Source organism: Columba livia, chromosome 2 (assembly GCF_036013475.1).
Source record: "Columba livia isolate bColLiv1 breed racing homer chromosome 2, bColLiv1.pat.W.v2, whole genome shotgun sequence".
NCBI classification, from domain to species: domain Eukaryota; kingdom Metazoa; phylum Chordata; class Aves; order Columbiformes; family Columbidae; genus Columba; species Columba livia.
The window spans coordinates 41,608,092-41,626,459 of record NC_088603.1 but is presented as its reverse complement, the minus strand read 5'-3'; the positions used below and the strand labels follow the sequence as shown (position 1 = coordinate 41,626,459).

Below are 18,368 nucleotides of genomic sequence, written 5' to 3'. Positions count from 1 at the left end.
TATAAACATTAATGAGGTCCCCCCTTAGTCTCCTCTTCTCCAAACTAAAGAGACCCAGCTCCCTCAGCCTTTCTTCATAAGGGACATGCTCCACTCCCTTAATCATCTTCTTCGTCCTACGCTGGACCCTCTCCAGCAGTTCTCTGTCCTTCTTGAACTGAGGGGCCCAGAACTGGACACAATATTCCAGATGGGGTCTCACCAGGGCGGAGTAGAGGGGAAGGAGGACCTCTCTCGATCTGCTAGCCACCCCCCTTCTAATACACCCCAGGATGCCATTGGCCTTCCTGGCCACAAGGGCACAGTGCTGGCTTGTGGTCATCCTGTTGTCCACCAGGACCCCCAGGTCCCTTTCCTCTACACTGCTCTCTAATATGTAATTTCCCACCCTATACTGGAACCTGGGGTTGTTCCTGCCCAGATGCAGGACTCTACACTTGCCCTTGTTAAATTTCATTAGGTTATTCCCCGCCCAACTCTCCAGCCTGTCCAGGTCCCACTGGATGGCAGCACAGCCTTCTGGCGTGTCAGCCACTCCTCCCCGCTTAGTGTCATCAGCAAACTTACTGATAGTACACTCAATTCCCTCGTCTAAATCGTTAATGAATATATTGAATAATATTGGCCCCAGTACTGACCCCTGAGGCACTCCACTAGATACTGGCCTCCAACTAGACTCCGCACCATTGACTACCACTCTCTGGCTTCTCTCCTTAAGCCAGTTTGCAACCCACCTCACTACTCTATTGTCTACACCACACCTCCTCAACTTAGCTGTGAAGATACTGTGGGAGACTGTGTCAAAGGCTTTACTGAAGTCAAGGTAGACCACATCCACCGCTCTGCCATCATCCATCCACCTTGTTACATTATTAAGTTATTAAGCAAGTGTGCTGTGTAACAGCAGGCAGCACACTGAGCCCATGAACATCTCGGACTACCCCGAATGCAGAAGTGCATCCCCCAAAGACATGGCACCTCACAAGTCCTCCAGACCCACCTCTCACACTCCACACTCTGGGTTTCCAAAAATGCTGAACCAAAGACTTTCACCACCTGAAATCAGCATTTCTCCCTCAAAGACTCGTAGCCAGGACTTTCAGCCCCTCTCCCAAAAGCCTTGAACTGTGGGATGAAAATTATGCTCAAAATCCTTGCTCCGCTAGCATAACTAAACTACTTATACTGGTGAAGCTCGTTTGTTCAGGTGGATAGACTTCCCCGGGGGCCACAAGGACCACCATGAACCTGCAGGTCTCAACCAAGGGCACATCACCTTGGTCCAGCTTTTTCCAGCATGGAAGCATGGCCATACAGAGACTTCCAGTGCATCTTCAGAGCTTTCCCTCTTCAGAGCTTTCCCTCCTTCAAGACCTGAACTCCCAGCCAAAACACACACCCTGCTGCCCACACGTTTCCCCCTAAGGAGATTGTGAAGGAATGAACACACACACACACACGTGGCAGATGTTGGGCACATCGCTCAGGGCACAACTTTAGGGTGCTCAGATACATCAGTTGGGAGCTCGGCAGCCTAACCCAGATGAGACTCACTATTATTTAGGGAACGACTACTTTCTAAAAATGCATTCTCTAGACAAAACAGTTGAGTATCTTAGGGATGCAGGTTCTGGTTTTCCGAATTTTTCTGATATTTATGCTGACACTTCCTCTGAGCGCGCATGGTGTTTTGAAAGGAAAGGAGATTTTTGTTGCTTAAGGCCAGTCCTTCCTGTTTGTTAGTTTACCCCAAACAAGTCTGCACGTGAATAAAACTGCTGCTTTAAGTCTAATTTCAAACATGTGGTAGGAGAATCTAACAATTTCATGAGATATAGTTACTTTTGCAGGGGGTGAGTTTGCCCTGGGGAATTTTCTCTGACTAGATTTATCACAAGTTTTTTGAACCAGATAATTTTGTTTGATAGCACATCTGGCAGCATCATAAAATCTTGACGTCCCAAGCTATTACACAGGAATTACTTTTGTAAATCATTTATGAATATTACTGATGTAGGCCTATTCTGGGCAGCAAGAAAGGAAACTGAGTGCTGAAGGACAAAGAAAGGGAAAAATGATTCTCTGCCCTTTTGGAGCCCATCAGATAGGGCGGATATTTATCATTTGAAATGGGAAATATGCTGTCATTGATACAGCTGAAAAGTCCACCTAACATAACTTGTCCCCCATATTCTCTAAATTGGCAAAAGAGGAAGAAATTTTAGTTGAGGAAAGCCATAAATCGATCTCTCCTAATGAAAATGTGTCCTATCCAAATATGAAATAAGGCTTCCCAATTAAATGCTGCATGTTGCTAGAAGGCTAAAAGCATAGTAAACACAGACTAACAAACCAAAGAGAGTAAAGAAGGCAAGTGTTACCAAAAAAAAAAAATGCAGCAAGCACATTTGAGCTCAAGAAAAAAAAAAAAAAAAGGTATTTACAACCCCATGGTGCCACACATTTTGAAGACGGCAACATGACTCAATGGAAACTTCCCACATAATTAAAATAATATGATTAGGTTTTCTTGAAACTGTAGCTGCTAAACATATGCTTCAGACAGAAACCTGGCAAAATGAAAGCATATGTTCACATTTAATACCATGAACTATCACACGATTAACAATTTTGGAAAATCACACTTATCAATTTGGATTGGAAACACATCGGACCTTGAGAAAAATTTGGGTGCCCCTACCCTGCCAAACCCAAAGTCTGGCATTACACTCCTTTTGAACAATATACTGCGTGTTTCATTTGCAATGGCTGAGCTGACACCAAACACACCGTCACCAGGCAAAGGGGCAACAGAGGGGTCCCCAGTAGGACCTGGCAGCAGGGTACTGGAACCAGTCCTTTACTCTTCATTCCTGATGTCCCCAACACTGGGAGCTAGCGGTTTTATTTCTCTTGGGCCAGAGCAAAGGAAAAGGTAATTCGACTTACTCCACAGAAACACATTTCCAACCTTAGGTAAGAAGGCATTTTGTTGGGGAATTTCCTTGCTGCAGGGTCTATAAGGAGGGAAGAAGCAATTCTCTGACAGCTCCTATTAGACTTCCAAACACCAGACTCCTTCCGACTAGAGCAGGTCCACAAGAGATGCACAAAGAGATTACAGACCACATGCCAGAATTACACCATGAGCTCTCCCTGCCAGAGCAGTTTCCAAATTCAGCTTCCTCCCGGGAAGTAAATTCCTGTTTATCCACACCCAGAACTGAATTCTTGCAGATGAGCCCACTCCCCGCTCAAACCCAGAGCGGACTGCATCCACGGGGTGCCAAGGATTCACCTCAGCAGGGCAGAGCTGTGGCAAGAGGAGCTCCTGCTTTTTTAGAAAGTGGCAGTACTAAGAAAAACAGCTCTAACATGAAAAACAAAGATTAAGTTTTTGATAGTTTCACGTTAACTAGAATCAGAAAGTGACAACGTAACATAGTTGTATTAATCGAAGCATAGGTGCTCTCAAGTTGCACAAATAGCCCAACCAGGAAAAAGCCCACAACACAACCAAAAGGAAGAACTGAAAAGAAGTGGTGGTTTCCAAGGTTAGGAATGATGTCTGCAGGGCATCATCTGGACGTTGCTCCTCAGGCTTGCCAGCATGAGACAACACTGGCTGTAGCTAAGAAACCTGATATTCATATTCTGTTTATCCCCCACTTTCTGAATGCAAACACATGTTCTGTCTTTTCAATAAAGATGTGCAAGACATGCACTGAATAGGTACAAAAGTCTTAAAAGTCATCTGCTAATTGCAGATATGTGTAAATGACTGTGTAGAAAGCCTTCCCAGGGAGACAGAACTGGAAAAAAAAGGAGAGACAGTCACACTAAAATTAGAAGGTATGAAAAAGTTCAACAACATAAACAAGCAGGGTTGATTCATATATATTTTTTTCTAATTCAATACAACTATTATAATATTAATTTAGACAAATCCAGAGGGCCAAGGGTGGGTTTTTTTCAGTCCATCACAGACAGCACTTGCCTCAGCAGCTATGCCAAGAGAAGAAAATCCATCATGCATTAACCATACTCCAAACTCCAACAGAAATATTCCCCATTTTGTGAAGTAAAGTGAGATGTGGGAGTCCTTGACCTTCTAAGTAATTAAGAGAAACAGAGACATTCTTGTTTTTATTAGAGAGACACTAAACTATTTGAAAATAATTTGAATAGCTGGAAAATTAGTGTATTTGCCTGTTCATGTGTAGTGCAGATAGTTTAGAGTTCTCTTGGGGGCAACACATCGTAATGAATATCTGCTATTCATATTTAATGCAATCTGCCAAAGAGTGCTTTTGGGAGGACTTTCTGTGTCAATATAATGATTAACAACAGAACTGGAAAAGTAAATGAATTCCTGCAATGGGTGGGGCCAGCAAAAATATCGTGTAGTACTACACCAGTAACTCTGGATTTAACTGTACTCTTTTAATGATACCAGTGGAAAATCCATTTCCAAGGGGAAAAAAGCAAGCAAATAAAAAACAACCACCATGCCACAAAAACAAAACACAAACCATCTTTAAGTTGGAGTTAAAGCAGTAAATAACCAGCAGTAATGGAAAGAAAAACAATTTCAGCAGAAAACAACGCCTAAAACAACAACTGCCTGGCCTGAGGATGTCTGAAAAGCCTGAGATGCAATAATACTGGCTACTAAATATAATTAGTATTTACATAGCACTATTCAGAAGTGAAGATTTAGTTAGTTCGTTGTCTACCTCTTCCAATTCCTCAGATGATCTTGCTTTCCATACATTTTCCCATACCAAAAAGATTTGCATAAAAAATAATATAAAGTCCTTTATTCTTTACAACGCACTTTTAAAACACTCCAGACAGAAAAGTACGGAAAAGCTTGGCTGAAATACAACAAATGACTTTAGTATGGATTTCTCTCCTTGACATCCCAACAGCCCTCTAAATAACACTTTTTTTTTTTTCTTTTTTTTTTTTTAAACAATCTGGATGAAGCAATCACACTTAGCTTAATATAAATTCCAGGACTTTCTTGTATCAGGGTCACCACTCTCCCCGCCCCCTTTACCAAGCTACCTCTAACTCCTTCACCCTTGCAACAAATGAAGGCAGAATATTGAGAATCCAAAGGCTCACATCAGCAGCCTGAGCACCAACACATGGTGGGGGCTAGAGGTAGAACATGGGATTGCTCCCATCCAATGCCACAAGCCATGTGCATCACCCCATTCTAGCAGGATGCCTGAAGAAGGACGTCCAACACAAGCAGAAAGGGATCGATTGCCAACCAAGGCGTTTTTATTATTTAGTGGCTCCCGTAGTGGCTACTGTCCAGGTACTCATTTAATCTAGGGGACATTTAGGCATTACATTCCTTATAGCATTAGCTCAGATTCAGTTTTATCCTCCCCATGCTATGGTCCTATGGTCTCCAGTTCACACTAACTGGCTTTGTTACGTAGTAGTCTTTACCCACGTTAAACTAATAAAATCTGACTATTTCGGTAACGTTACAGAAACCAGTCTTATGAAGTTGCTCTACTAATGAGCAGCAAGGCTTCATCTTCCTTTCCTGTGCTGAGATTTGTTTGTGAAATGGCAACACCCTGGTGTGCCTTGTGGTTCCATCAGCCATAACATAAAGACAGTGTTTTCCTCATCAGTTTTCAACTCAGTGGAGTTGTTGTTCTTTTTTTGTTTGTTTGTAGTCTTTTTAATTTGCTTCTTTTTTGTTTGTCTGTTTTGGTTTTTTTTAGACTAACTTGTAGAGTCTTTTCCTAGAAATTACAAGTTGCAGTTACATCCAAAACAGATGTTTTAAAAAACAGCTAAACTCTTCTTAAACTGGTATTCTCATGCTGAGAAGGTTGCCTTACCAGGCTCTGGCATTAGGTCTCTTGATAGGAAGATGTGCCCCTTCTTCCAGGACAAACAAAGAGCAATGCCACTTAGATATCACATCTGCCTGCATGTGCCTGCATGACTGCTACTCGCCTGAACCTAAGAAGCTTTTAGTTTAATAAGATGCCGTGGAACAACCTTTGCCCATATTTATTCATTCCTCCCCCAAATATTTCACTAAAGTTTTGTGATTTTCCCATTGCAAACACGCCAGGCTCTGCAGGACTTTTGTAAAGTGTCCATTTCCCACAGCTGCTCCCAGTATGGCAGAGCCCCAGACCCTGTTGGTCTGGGACACGCTGGTACACGACCCAAAAAGCACGGGAATGCCTCCAGTTTGGCCTTTCCTTACCATTTCTAAATGAGCTAAGTGGTAATCTCCTGAAACAATCTCTGCTTGCCTTTTTTTTTTTTTTTTTTAATATAGAAGCAATTCCTTATTATTGATGCAAGCAGGGAAGCCTGCATGCCATCGGATCTCAGGAGTGAAGACGTCTGCTCTGTGCTGTATGGAGTAATACAGTGGCAGGTAAATCAATTGGACTTATGAAAGTAACGATCTTCTTGACCGTGGTCTTGGTTGGTGCTAATGCATAGTTCATGTATGCATAAAAATGATATTTTTTCATCTTCTGACCTCTTTAGCACTGTGACCAGCCCTCTAATTATTAAGTATTTTGCACTATGTATCTCAGTATAAAAACAGAGGCCAAGTCACAGGTCGCGGAGGCAACACCATTATTAACATCAATGAAACTAAATCACCCCATCCTGAATGCTTATTGGAAGCCCCTTGTGCTCAGGAAATTCATGCATCTAAAACACTGTCATTTATTTAACAGGACTGGAGATATCTAGCCCAACTGTAGATTAAGATAACTTAATGCAACCTGATATAACGTTATCTGCCATCATGGAAAGCCTCAAGCCAAGACAGAACAAAACAAAACAGGACAATAATATGAAGCCTGATAGTAACTTTGGAAAAAAGTTGTTGAACTGAATTGTTTTAAAAACATTAGAGAGATCTTTATGGCATTCCTGTTAAGTAAGATCACTTCTATTTTGCATGAATGGAAAGAATCTAGAAAACAAACAGTACAACAGCTTCAAGCATATAGAGAGCAGTAGTTCGACCAAATGTTTTCTTAAACAAATTTCTTCTAAACTTGCAAGTGAGATCCAAATTCTTCCATCATCCAATACAAGTTTGAATTTTAGTAGGGGCCACCAATCATACTGACCTTGGCCTATGGGTAGCTTTATTGTAAACAAACGAATAAACAAATCACAAACCAAAAACTTTAAATATAACCCAAAGTTCAACCTGCTTGCTTCCAAGAATTTGTCTCCATAATTCTAGTGATATTAACCGCAAGGTCCAGAATCCAAAGTCTACAGGTGTCAAAACAAAACAGGCTATCACCACCAAATGTAAGAAAACAGTAGTACAAACCAGAAGAGTTATCCTGCAGCGGCTTGTGCCTGAAAATAAATTCTCATTCAAGTCACCCTCCTCCTTATCTTGCCAATTTTAGTTGGCATTTTCAAACACTGTTGCCTGAAGCTATGCACAACAGCTGCCAGGCTTTCATGTGCAGTCAATGGGAGCCAGTCCTCAACCAAAATAATACACTGAAAATGCTGGGACCAGGTCATAAAGACACAAACCCAAAGATTCAGTAGTTGCCACCTATTTGCACATCCACAGAAATGCATACTTAGCACTACTTTTTTGAAAGGCTGAACACTGACTGGTTTATTAACCATTAATAATGCATCTGCAACACATTCTTAATTACCCAGGAACAACTCACAGAACAGAAAAACTCTGCATATCTGATGACACACATTTGGTATTTACCAATGTATGCCTCAGAAAAAGCTCCCATTAACTAATAACACCCTATTTCTTCAACAGACGAGTATTCTTGCAATAGCAGTGGATAATTTCAGTATGGTACTCTGATAATTAACCAGGATAATTTCTGAAGGGATTGGAAAGACAGTTACTTGTAGACCTTCTGGCTGTACATCATTTTGTTTTTCACCTCCAATAAACACACTGCAATAAAATGTCAAATACAGGCCTGACCCAGCTGTACCTCTCCCCACACGTGACTGAATTAAAACTTTCCACGTTAACTGAGGGAGAAAAAAAAAGAAAGTGCTTTACTTCAAAACTGCCCAGCCTTCAAATAACCATGTGCGAGACAAGAAGCCAGAATTAGTACTAGGCAACAAACCCCACAACTCTACTCTTGAGAAGTTTTTTCATCACTGTGGTCTCCCATTCATGTTGGGAGTTCCAGCTTTGCATGCTTTCTATTGAAATACATATGAGGAGCACTTCTTGTAGCAAGTCTCCTTTTCCTTCAGTAGAAAGAAGAATAGTTCTGCAAATTTGCTGTTCAGTCAAGACCCTTTCATACGGAACAATCACAGTAATTTATTTAGGCAATCATCTTCACAACAAATTTACCTTCAAAGCTGTATACATTCTCTTTTTCCTCACATGGTGACAGATACATCAGTCACCCATTGCTAAGACATCCAGAGATATATCTTGTCTGTGTGGTGCTGCTTAAAGAGTTTATACCTAGGACAGCTTTGTTTGGAGCTACTTATACATAAAACTAAGACCAAGCAGAAAAAGTGTGTTCATCATAAGGCAATGAAAACAAATTTGCCCAGCTAATACACTCAGCAGCACTGAAAATGCAAGAGTGCTGCACACGAAACCGGACAACAGACTCGGGGGTTAATTCTGCAGCCACAGGCAGCTCACAGCTACTCACTGACCACTGGGCTGCTCTTCATAAGCTTCCCAGGAAAAAAGCAGATACTTATAGGAGAAAACTAAAGCAGCACTAATTACTGCACAACTTAAGAGAATTCTGTACTGTGAAATCATCGCTGTTCTTGAATACACAACGACCGCTTTTTCTTTAAACACAATGCTGGATTCTGCAGTTAACATAATGCAGGATGTGCCAAAATCCACTGCAGGTTTTATCACCCCTCGTTTCCATGGCTTTCGTGTGTCATATAGTAGCGTGTTTATGCAATATTTAGTGAAAATGCGATTTCAAAATAAATGCATGCTCTTTCCACAAGTAAAATACATCACAGACGAACAACTGCAATTACTCTTAAAATAATTTCAGAATGAACACGATCAGTCTTTGTTAGAGGAAAACTGGTCAATAAAAGCTATCAATACCAAGCACTTACTTGCAGGTGACGGGGTGCTGCAACCACTAGTTGGTGGGTGACTCTGGAGTCCATGGAGGGAAGGCAGTGACAGTCCACCAAGGACTGGAGGAAAAAGTAATGGATATGGTGCTGGCGGATAGTGAGTCATATGTCCATTCACTGCTGGTACGGGACATGTGCGGCTGCTGGTTGTCATGTTAACACCTCACAGTGTAAAAATATTATGTTGCATCACTCCAGGCCAGAAAATAGATAACTCAACTTGTGAATGAAGGGGGCTGTCAAGCCTGCAGGTACGGCTTGACCTGGACCGCGCGATGATGAAAAGGTAATTCACTAGACCAAGTCCGTTCTGTATTTCATTGCCGCTTCCTACTGTTGTCTCTTCCAGCACATTCTTGCTTTGCAGACCGTGGGCAGAGAGTCTTTTTACTCGGGATATTTAGGTACAGTTCAGTCACTTAGGCAAATGTTTCTATTGGAGGACAGTTGTTCTCTACAGATGCATACTGATACAGTCTGTGGGAACAAGAAAATATTTTTATTATAATATTCATATTTTTAATATGTAAGCATAGAAAACTCTTACCCCTTTGCCACTTTTATTAAGTCATTACTTATTTTTCAGTGTCTTACAAGATCAGCTTGATGTGTACGTGGGGGTAAAACTCTGACCTTACTGAAGCTCATAGCAGAACACCCGTTAACTTGATCTCCCTGCCCAATGTGTTACACCAAAAGCAATTTCAGGGGAAAAAAAACCCCATACATACATACATATATATACACACACACACAGATATACAAACATATATATATATATATATATATATATAAAACCTTCTGCAAAATTTCCACGTATCTGAAAGCTTTGGGTTCCTCCATAGAAGTTACAGAACGAATTACACTGAAGAGGCTCTCTTCAATGTCAAGGCTCAGGCAGTGCACTGGGGAACTGTATCTGAGAGTGATGGTGTATTGGGCTGTTATACATTAATTGATTTACCAATGATTGTTCTCACAAAGGATAATTACTTTACTGCTGCTTAAGAGATACCTCACTGATTGTTCTTTCTTTTTTTATTTTTCTTTTTTTGGTGGGCAGGGGGAACCGTCTCTATCACCAAATAAACAAGCACCCATTATTTCATAAGCTGGGTGAGTGACATGATGGCAACACACTGCTCCTGTGCTTTGCTAGGTACTCGCTCTCATGAACACCATCTTCTAAGTCATCCAAAGCTACACGTGCCTTCCTCAGTGTTTCACTCAAATAGCTGGCACCTACCAAGAGGTCCTCATTTTCTCAGTCTCTGTATCAAAAACCTCAGGCTAAAAATGGGGCACTTCTTGTGCTATTCTTAGCAGTTAAATTTGCTCTCACCATAGCTGTTCAAGTCTATGTACAGTGGATGTCTGGTCTTCTTGGAAACAACCTGCTGGTGCAGTGTTAGTGCTACTGGTCTCTTGGTTGGTGAAGGGTTTGGAGAGGAAGCCGTAAGAGGAGCGACCAAAGTCACTTGGTTTGTTCAGCCTCAAGGAAACTAAAAATAGACCTTGTGGCGGCTACAGCTTCTCCAACAAGGGGAAGAGAGGCCGGCATTGATCTCTTCTCTTTAGTGATCAATGACAGAACCCGAGGGAATGGCAGAAAGATGTGCCAGGGGAGGTTTAGGTTGGACATTAGGAAAAGGTTCTTCACCCAAAGAGTGGTGGAGCACTGGCACAAGCTCCCCAGGGACATGTCACAGCCCCAAGCCTGACAGTGTTCAAGAAGAGACTGGAAAATGCCCTCAGACACATAGTGTGAACTGTGGGGTTGTCATATGCAGGGACAGGAGTTAGACTCCATGATCCTTGTGGGTCCCTTCCAACTAAGGACATTCTATGATTCTTGAGAGCTACTGGGAAGGCTGCAACCACTTAATATCGTAAGTGCTCCTCCCCCAGTTATTTGTACAGTGCTCCAGCAAAAAACAACAAGCACCGCAGGCAGCTCCTGAGCATGACCCTGCATGAGGAGTTAACCATCTCCTCCAACATACACTGTTTGGAGGAAGACAGTAGGAGCCACAGATCAAACTCAACCACCCAAAAGCAAGTCCGGGGCTGCCTAAAGGCTTTGTTATCCAAGACAACGTGCTACGCCTCCGCATCTGCTACAGTCAGCGACCAGAAGCAATATTCGCTGCCTGTGTACCATTTTTATTCATAATTCTTTGAAACTGTAGTCTGAAACCAAAGGCAAGAAGAGTTTTGGGTGGGAAAATAAGGCAGTGGTGAAATGACTTGTCAAGGTTACAAAGCAAAATTGATGCCAGAGGAGGGAAAATGCAACAACGCAACGTTGACTATCACTCCTGCTCCTCAGTCTACCAGTTGTCAGTAAGAATGCAAAATGAGCAAGGGAAAAAGAAGAAAAAAAAAAAAAAAAAGACAGATATGAATGCATATGTTTGCCTGTCAGAGAGCAGCAGAGTGTTTCTGCTCTGTGTGGAATACCAGCAAAGGTTACCAGCTGTGCATGTTTTCAGACAGCAATTTTTGCTGAGTGCAGCCTACTTGGGGATAACAGAAATGTAGCTTCTAAGTGTTTGATAACTGTGTAAATTAAGCACAAAATACCTTTAATGCTAACAGAGACAGACATACACAGAAATGAGACTGTAACGGGGGTATAGTGAGCTAATGCACAGCTGTTGGCCATGCCAAGCTCGAGGACCATGTGCCTGGAGACCGGTGAAATCAAGCAGATCTTTTGAGGAAGCCTCAACAGCCAAAACACATCCACTCACTAGCACCGCAAAATGAGATGAAGCATAGCTGGTGACTGTTCTACCTAGCTAAAGATTTATGAAACTTAAGAGAGACGGAAAGCCAAGTATCAAAGGAATACACAAAGAACTAATGTTTTCTAAAGCAATTCCACAAGAGCCAGCAAATATACCATGCTTCAAAATACTTGCAGAAAAACAAAGAGGGAAGGGATGTTGATGAAAACCAGCCCTCAAAAATCTGTGCATTAAATTAAACACAGAACAAGGTCACCTATTTTGAAATGATGTAAGGTTTTGGAAATAAAATTCATTCTGTAAAACTGATACCTTCGATTATATTTCTATTAGCCAGAAAAATACAGAACTCAGCACAAATTATAAAAATTCCCAGAACTACATCATCAGATATATTTGTATATTTAAGAGAAAAGTATTCAGAAAAGAAGCAACTCTTCCAGGACAGAGGGGGAAAAGGGGCACTCAGGAAACTCTTTGGTCACTTCCTCACCACTGGAGGAACACATTCTATGATGAACCTGGCAATGACAAAATGCAGCAAGTATGCAAATTCACATGAAATACCTAACAGTGCCAAATGAGATTATAATCCTATAGTTCTGCATGCTTTTAATTTGACATGAGGTGTAATTATATACTGAAATTGCCACCAGAAAGTATGTTTATCTTGCCTTACTCAAAAATCATCCTCCACCCTTCATGGCAGGACATTTCCTGCAGATTAGTGTGCCTTCAGAATTTGCTTCTCTGCTTTTCTCTCCTATTAAAGGCATAAAGGAATGACAGTGTAAAAGGTATAACGCTCTAACCAGTCTGTCATTCAGCTCCTAAATAGCGTCCCTCAGGAGCAGCCGGATATTATAAATGTTCTTGTGTTTGAACATCCATCTGATGGCCAAGGAGGAAATCACAGGTAGATGTCTACATTTCAGCAACTCTGCCTCTGTAAAGATGCGAATGCCACTCACATTGTGCAAAAGACTTCAGGTCATCAGCACTGCTAACAGAGATTACAAACTCATAACCTCATCACTGCACAGCAGAGGACATTGCAAAGTAGAAACTGCTGCAATATAGAAACACCCCACCCCACTCCCAAAACAAACAAACAAACAAAAAAAACAACAACAAAAAAACCAGTTGTCCCCATTCATGCCAGTTCCATGGCACTAAAAATAACTCCTAAGATAAGACTCCACTCATGTGTCATCAGAGTGACAGATTCACACCCCTCAACAAACTGATGAAGATCCAAGCATCAGACACCAGCCACTGATGCCTAGGCTGCAGATGGTTTCAAGGTGAAAACACCTCTTCTCAGTTAAACCTGCACCACAGCTCAAAACACTGCAAGACAATGTATGGACGCCAGCTTTGAGGAAACTATCCTTTGCTGTCACTTGCTATGGTAAGTGTCCCACGGCTGAAGGAGCGTGTCATCTCTGGACTGTGCCACTTGCCCAGAATCATAGAATGTCCTGAATTGGAAGAGACCCACAAGGATCACTGAGTCCAACTCCTGTCTCTGCACAGAACAACCCCAGAGTTCACACCATGTGTCTGAGGGTGTTGTCCAGTCTCTTCTTGAACACCGTCAGGCTTGGGGCCATAACACCTCCCTGGGGAGCCTGTTCCAGTGCTCCATCACCCTCGGGGTGCAGATCCTTTTCCTGATGTCCAACCTAAACCTCTCCTGGCACATCTTCCTGCCATTCCCTTGGGATCTGTCATTGATCACTAAAGAGAAGAGATCAGTGCCTGCCCCTCCTTCTCCCCTTGTGAGGAAGTTGTAGCCACCATGACGTCTCCCCTCAATCTCCTTGAGGGTGAACAAACCAAGTGACTTCAGCCGCTCCTCATACGGCTTCCTCTCCAAACCCTTCACTAGCTTCGTGGCCTCCTCCGGACACTCTCCAGTAGCTTTATATCCTTTTTATCCTGTGGCCCCAGTGGCACACAGTGCTCCAGGTGAGGCCGCACCAGTGCAGAGCAGAGTGGGACTATCACCTCCCTTGACTGGCTGTTAATGCTGCGCTTGATGCACCTAGAAGAGAAAGCAAGCCCCATCCTCTCCCTGTTGTGTGGACATTGAACATCCTATGCCTGCATTCCCTTGAGGAGCAAGCTAACAAGCTTACTCTGAACAGGAAGGGAAGAGCCAGCTACCACAGCTGAGGAGCAATCCCAAAAGGAGCAAGCCAAACTGACCACAGAGTCACCTTGGCAATGGTCAAACACTCATTCATGTGAGGCAACAGCATGGATTTCTGCCCTGCATGCACAAGGTAAAATTTTCAGAATATGGGTATTATCAAGGCACTTCAGAGGATCCACAAAGTACATGATGAAAATTCTCTTCTATTAGACTTGTCCCTAGTGACTGTTCATGAGTACAAGGCTCTTAGTATGAACAGGGTATGGAAAAGGATCATACAGAAAAGCTTCTTTGAAGGCTCACCAAGAGATGATCACATTGTGCACTATGCTGCACTGAACAGCAGCCAATGACTCTTCTTTGACAGAACATATGCCTCCTTTTTGCTTTTCACAGGCCTTTTATTGACTTCAGCGATAAAGCAGATGGCCACAGGGGAAGGAGGCTACAGTAGCTCCAGAGCAGACAGCATATTTATCAGCTGCAGTTAATGCAGCAGGTGTACCTGTCTCTTCCACATTTCTTCTTGGTGTTCATGTAGCTGAGCAGAAGTTTTAAACAACAAATTTTCACGTATAAGCTCCAAATTTTGCTGGATGAACAGTGACCCAACTTTTTTTTTTTTTTTTTTTATCCTTTAATTTCCCCTGTATTTTGCACAAGTTTTACCACAGAAAACAGTTTTGCTTTCCACACAACTGTCCATTCTCCTAGAATGTATTAAATTAATTGATTCTTATTCATTATGTTGCAATTTAGCTTACGTTTGGTAACAATACTTAACATTTTTATTGTAACCTAACTCACCCCTCTTATTTGCACTTGCATAAATTTTAATTTTAATTCATAAAGTCCCCTTGCTGTCACAGGTGACTTCGATGCACATCAACAGCTGGATAGGCAAGAAGCCAAGACAGGAGGTTTGGCTGATAGTCCTGTGCCAATAGGAAGGTTATACTCTGTCCTCCCTTCTGCCAACACCACCCCAACTCCACATTCCTCTTCCTCCCCTCTCACTGTCCATAGCAGAGAATTAAGTTGTCAGCATTGCAACTAAAGCAGGATTTTTGCCTTTCTTTCCTCTTCCCCCTCTTTTGTAAAGGTCAGTGGGGAGTTCTGCCCTACCTGAAGCGATGTTTGAAATTCAGCAGTCATTTTAAGATATCCATGACTACGGCATTCGACAAAACTTTTAAGCTAAATTTGCCATGCCTACACCCTTCTAACACAGTGAACTGCTGTTGCTCTTCCTTTACAACCGGAGCACAAAACCAAGAAAACAAGAGAGGCAGGCTGACATGAGAACATGCTCCACACGGATCTGGACACTAGGGAATTTGCTGCTCCAAGCCCAGCAGTCTACAGCATAGATGTCCCCAAAGTTTCCAGGGTCATGGAGGAAGTCTCTTCTAAGTTCACTTCCCATTTTCTTGCCAACGCCAAAAATCCCCCCCTCTCAAATCTTAGGCTGACTCCTAAAACAGGAACCTCTGGAGTGCAAGGGCAGCCTGGGCAGCAAGACAAGAGAGGGAATTTTATCCTCTCCCAGCAACAAAAACAATTCCAGAGAAATTTTGCATGCAAAACCTTTCAACAATATATTACATCTTTTTCCCAAGGGCCAGAGTTGACAGAGCCCTTACTTATTAGACAGCTTTGAGACACATTCTAATGCAGTTTTCAAAACAAGTCAAGATCTAATAGTTTCGAGAACCCTTACTGTATTTAATGTATAGTTTGTATTGAAATCTCTGATTATGCACAGCTTTCTATTATGCTAGCTGATGGCATTGCATTGAGTAGTACTGAATAATTCAGCAGATTTAGCACAAGTCAAGTGTGAATCAGTCAGATACAGTAACATGATAACCACGCTGCCTTTAAACTCCTAAAAATGCATGGAAACTTTATTTTGAAAAGGGCTGTACTCCGTTTTCCATCAGTCCTCGTTGACTGTGAGACATTGCATTTTTGTTTTCTTGCCTATCCAACGAGATTTAATTAAACAATAAACTAGTTACCGTGGCAAGAAGTAAAAATAAAAAAAAAAATAAAAATAAAAAAAATTAAAAATGCAGCCTTTGGAGTGTTATGTTTCCTTTATTAGCATAGTGATGTGAAACTAAACAGAAAAAGCAATCTAATAACAAACATTCCTTTGAGAAGGGCTCTGGGAGCAAAAGGACATCCACTTATTGTTCAGCCCATCCCATTGGTCCATATACGGCAATAAAGGTACAATAGAAGGAAACAGGAAACAGACTGGCACATCTGCATTATCTTATTAGAGGCTAATGGATATCTGAGAGGAACATGCATCTGATGCTGAATAGTCTGTACCAATCTCCGAAGCAATTACTCTTAATTAGTGGATTCTGTTTATAGATGGAACTTAGTGTACCCTTCTGTATCAAAGAGATGCAGGCATCTGGAGACAGATATGGTTTTCTTAAAGGGAAAGGACTATAGCACAATGTGAGGGTTGGATTGGTGGGGGCTTTTTGACAAAAAAAGCTCTCTGAAGCATAACATATTCTACTGTATTATTAATGAAAAGAGCATGCTGGTTAAAAAAAAAAAAAAAAGACCATACTGTTAATCTCAAGCGCTGAAAGTAAACATAGAAAGCTAATACTTGCATATGAATTATATGACAAAAACCACTTTGATGATAAGCAAATAAACAACCGAGTCTAAAATTTTCAACCACTGGCCAAAAAGCTTAAAATAGCAGCTTAAGTCAGAAGAACAACATCTGCATTTTGTATCTGCCAAGTCTGCAGCCAAAAAAAGTAAACCACTCTATATGACCAGATGCATGAATAAAAAAGAAAATGCATGAAACATAACTTCAAAGTCAGTTTATTGAAAAGCAGATCTATAGCTCTTACATCCCATAACCACAATTGTCATATATTTTCAACTGTAGGTGCCAGACTTAAGGGAGGAGGGAAGATAAATTGTTGTAACAGAATTAAGACACTATTACTACAACACTCTTCCTACATCTTGGTATGCAAGATAGCTGTCTACTGGGCGACTGCAAATTCCTTTTTGTCATAAAGCTGACACTCACAAAATGGATTTCTGTTTTATTTGGTTTTTGTTTTTTCCTGACTGAGATTGTTAAGAGATCATTAATATAATTAATGCAATTGTTGTTTATCTGAAAATCCTATTGGGAAGTATTAAAAGGCAGGGGGGGAGAGAGCTGCTTTTTCCCTAAACAGCTATGCTTTGCATTGCCTGCATTGCAAACACACACTGCTGTATGCCTGAAAAAAAAGCAAATCTAAATCTGAAAGGCGGGGGGCAAGTGAAAGTGAGACACAATGACACCCATTTATTTACACACCCTACAACAGTATCCTGCTGTGCCAGCTATTGATTTTAGTGGAACTGAGAGTCCATGCTGGAGAGTAGCAGCTGTGAGTATGTAGCCTGAATCTTCATATGGGAACAATACTCTATAAGCAGAATAACCCATTTCAGCCAACCTTCGTGTATAACATATAACATTAAAAACACACACAGCTTAGATTTCAAAATCTGCAAGGCATTATGGTTATTTGTTCCACAAAGGTTCAGGGGAGTTATTAATTTATTTGTGCTAGCACAATGAAAAGATGTGAAGGATTGAAAATCCATGCTTCACATCTCTTATTCTACAGAGATGTTAATTCTGTTCTATACTAACCATATTTAAGATCCTCCCACTGCATCGGGCAATTTCTCATTTTCTCCTGTTGTTTGCTGTTTTAAAGGGCTGTAACTGAGGTGTGAGGTAGTGGAGTTTTTTGTGGGTTTTTTGTTTGTTTTGTGGGTTTTTTTTCAGCTATCTGCATTCCATGTTTCTTTCATTACTCAGCAGTTGCCAAAACTATACTGAGAAGTAAAGATAAATGGCTAGGTCAGGTGATGGGGTTAACAATTTACTGTGTGTACTGCCCCAAGAGCCAGATATAGTAGAATTGGCTCATGTTTATGTACAGGATGAGAAGTTGATTTCCTGTGCAGTGACTTTCAATCACTTCTATAAGGGACCCTCTTGCAGTTTTCCACAGAGAATTCAAAGGGCTTTGAATACATTTTGTGCTGGTATATAGGATACTCTGCTTTACAACTAAATGCATTCCTTACTCATTCTGCTGCATTCAAAAGTCCCAATAGACTGTCAAGAAAATAAGTTCTCTTTCATTTATAGAAACAAAAAGGAGGGTAACTGAGCTTCCTACTCCCCAAGTTTAAGTGAACTTTCACACAGATTTCCCTCCCCAACTTTAAAAGATATTTCTTAACTCCTAAAA

At 41.5% G+C, this 18,368-nt stretch overlaps 1 protein-coding gene across 10 annotated transcripts in view; it reads right to left on the bottom strand.

The window, feature by feature from the left end:
* Positions 1–18,368, bottom strand: part of RARB (retinoic acid receptor beta) — a 329,788-nt gene that overhangs the window by 185,783 nt on the left and 125,637 nt on the right. For all 10 annotated transcript variants that reach the window (XM_065051582.1, XM_065051581.1, XM_065051588.1 and 7 more), the window contains one exon: positions 9,130–9,630. In XM_065051582.1, coding sequence (XP_064907654.1) covers positions 9,130–9,307 — 178 coding nt within the window. In that variant the 5' untranslated portion in view covers positions 9,308–9,630. The remainder of the gene's footprint in view (positions 1–9,129; positions 9,631–18,368) is intronic.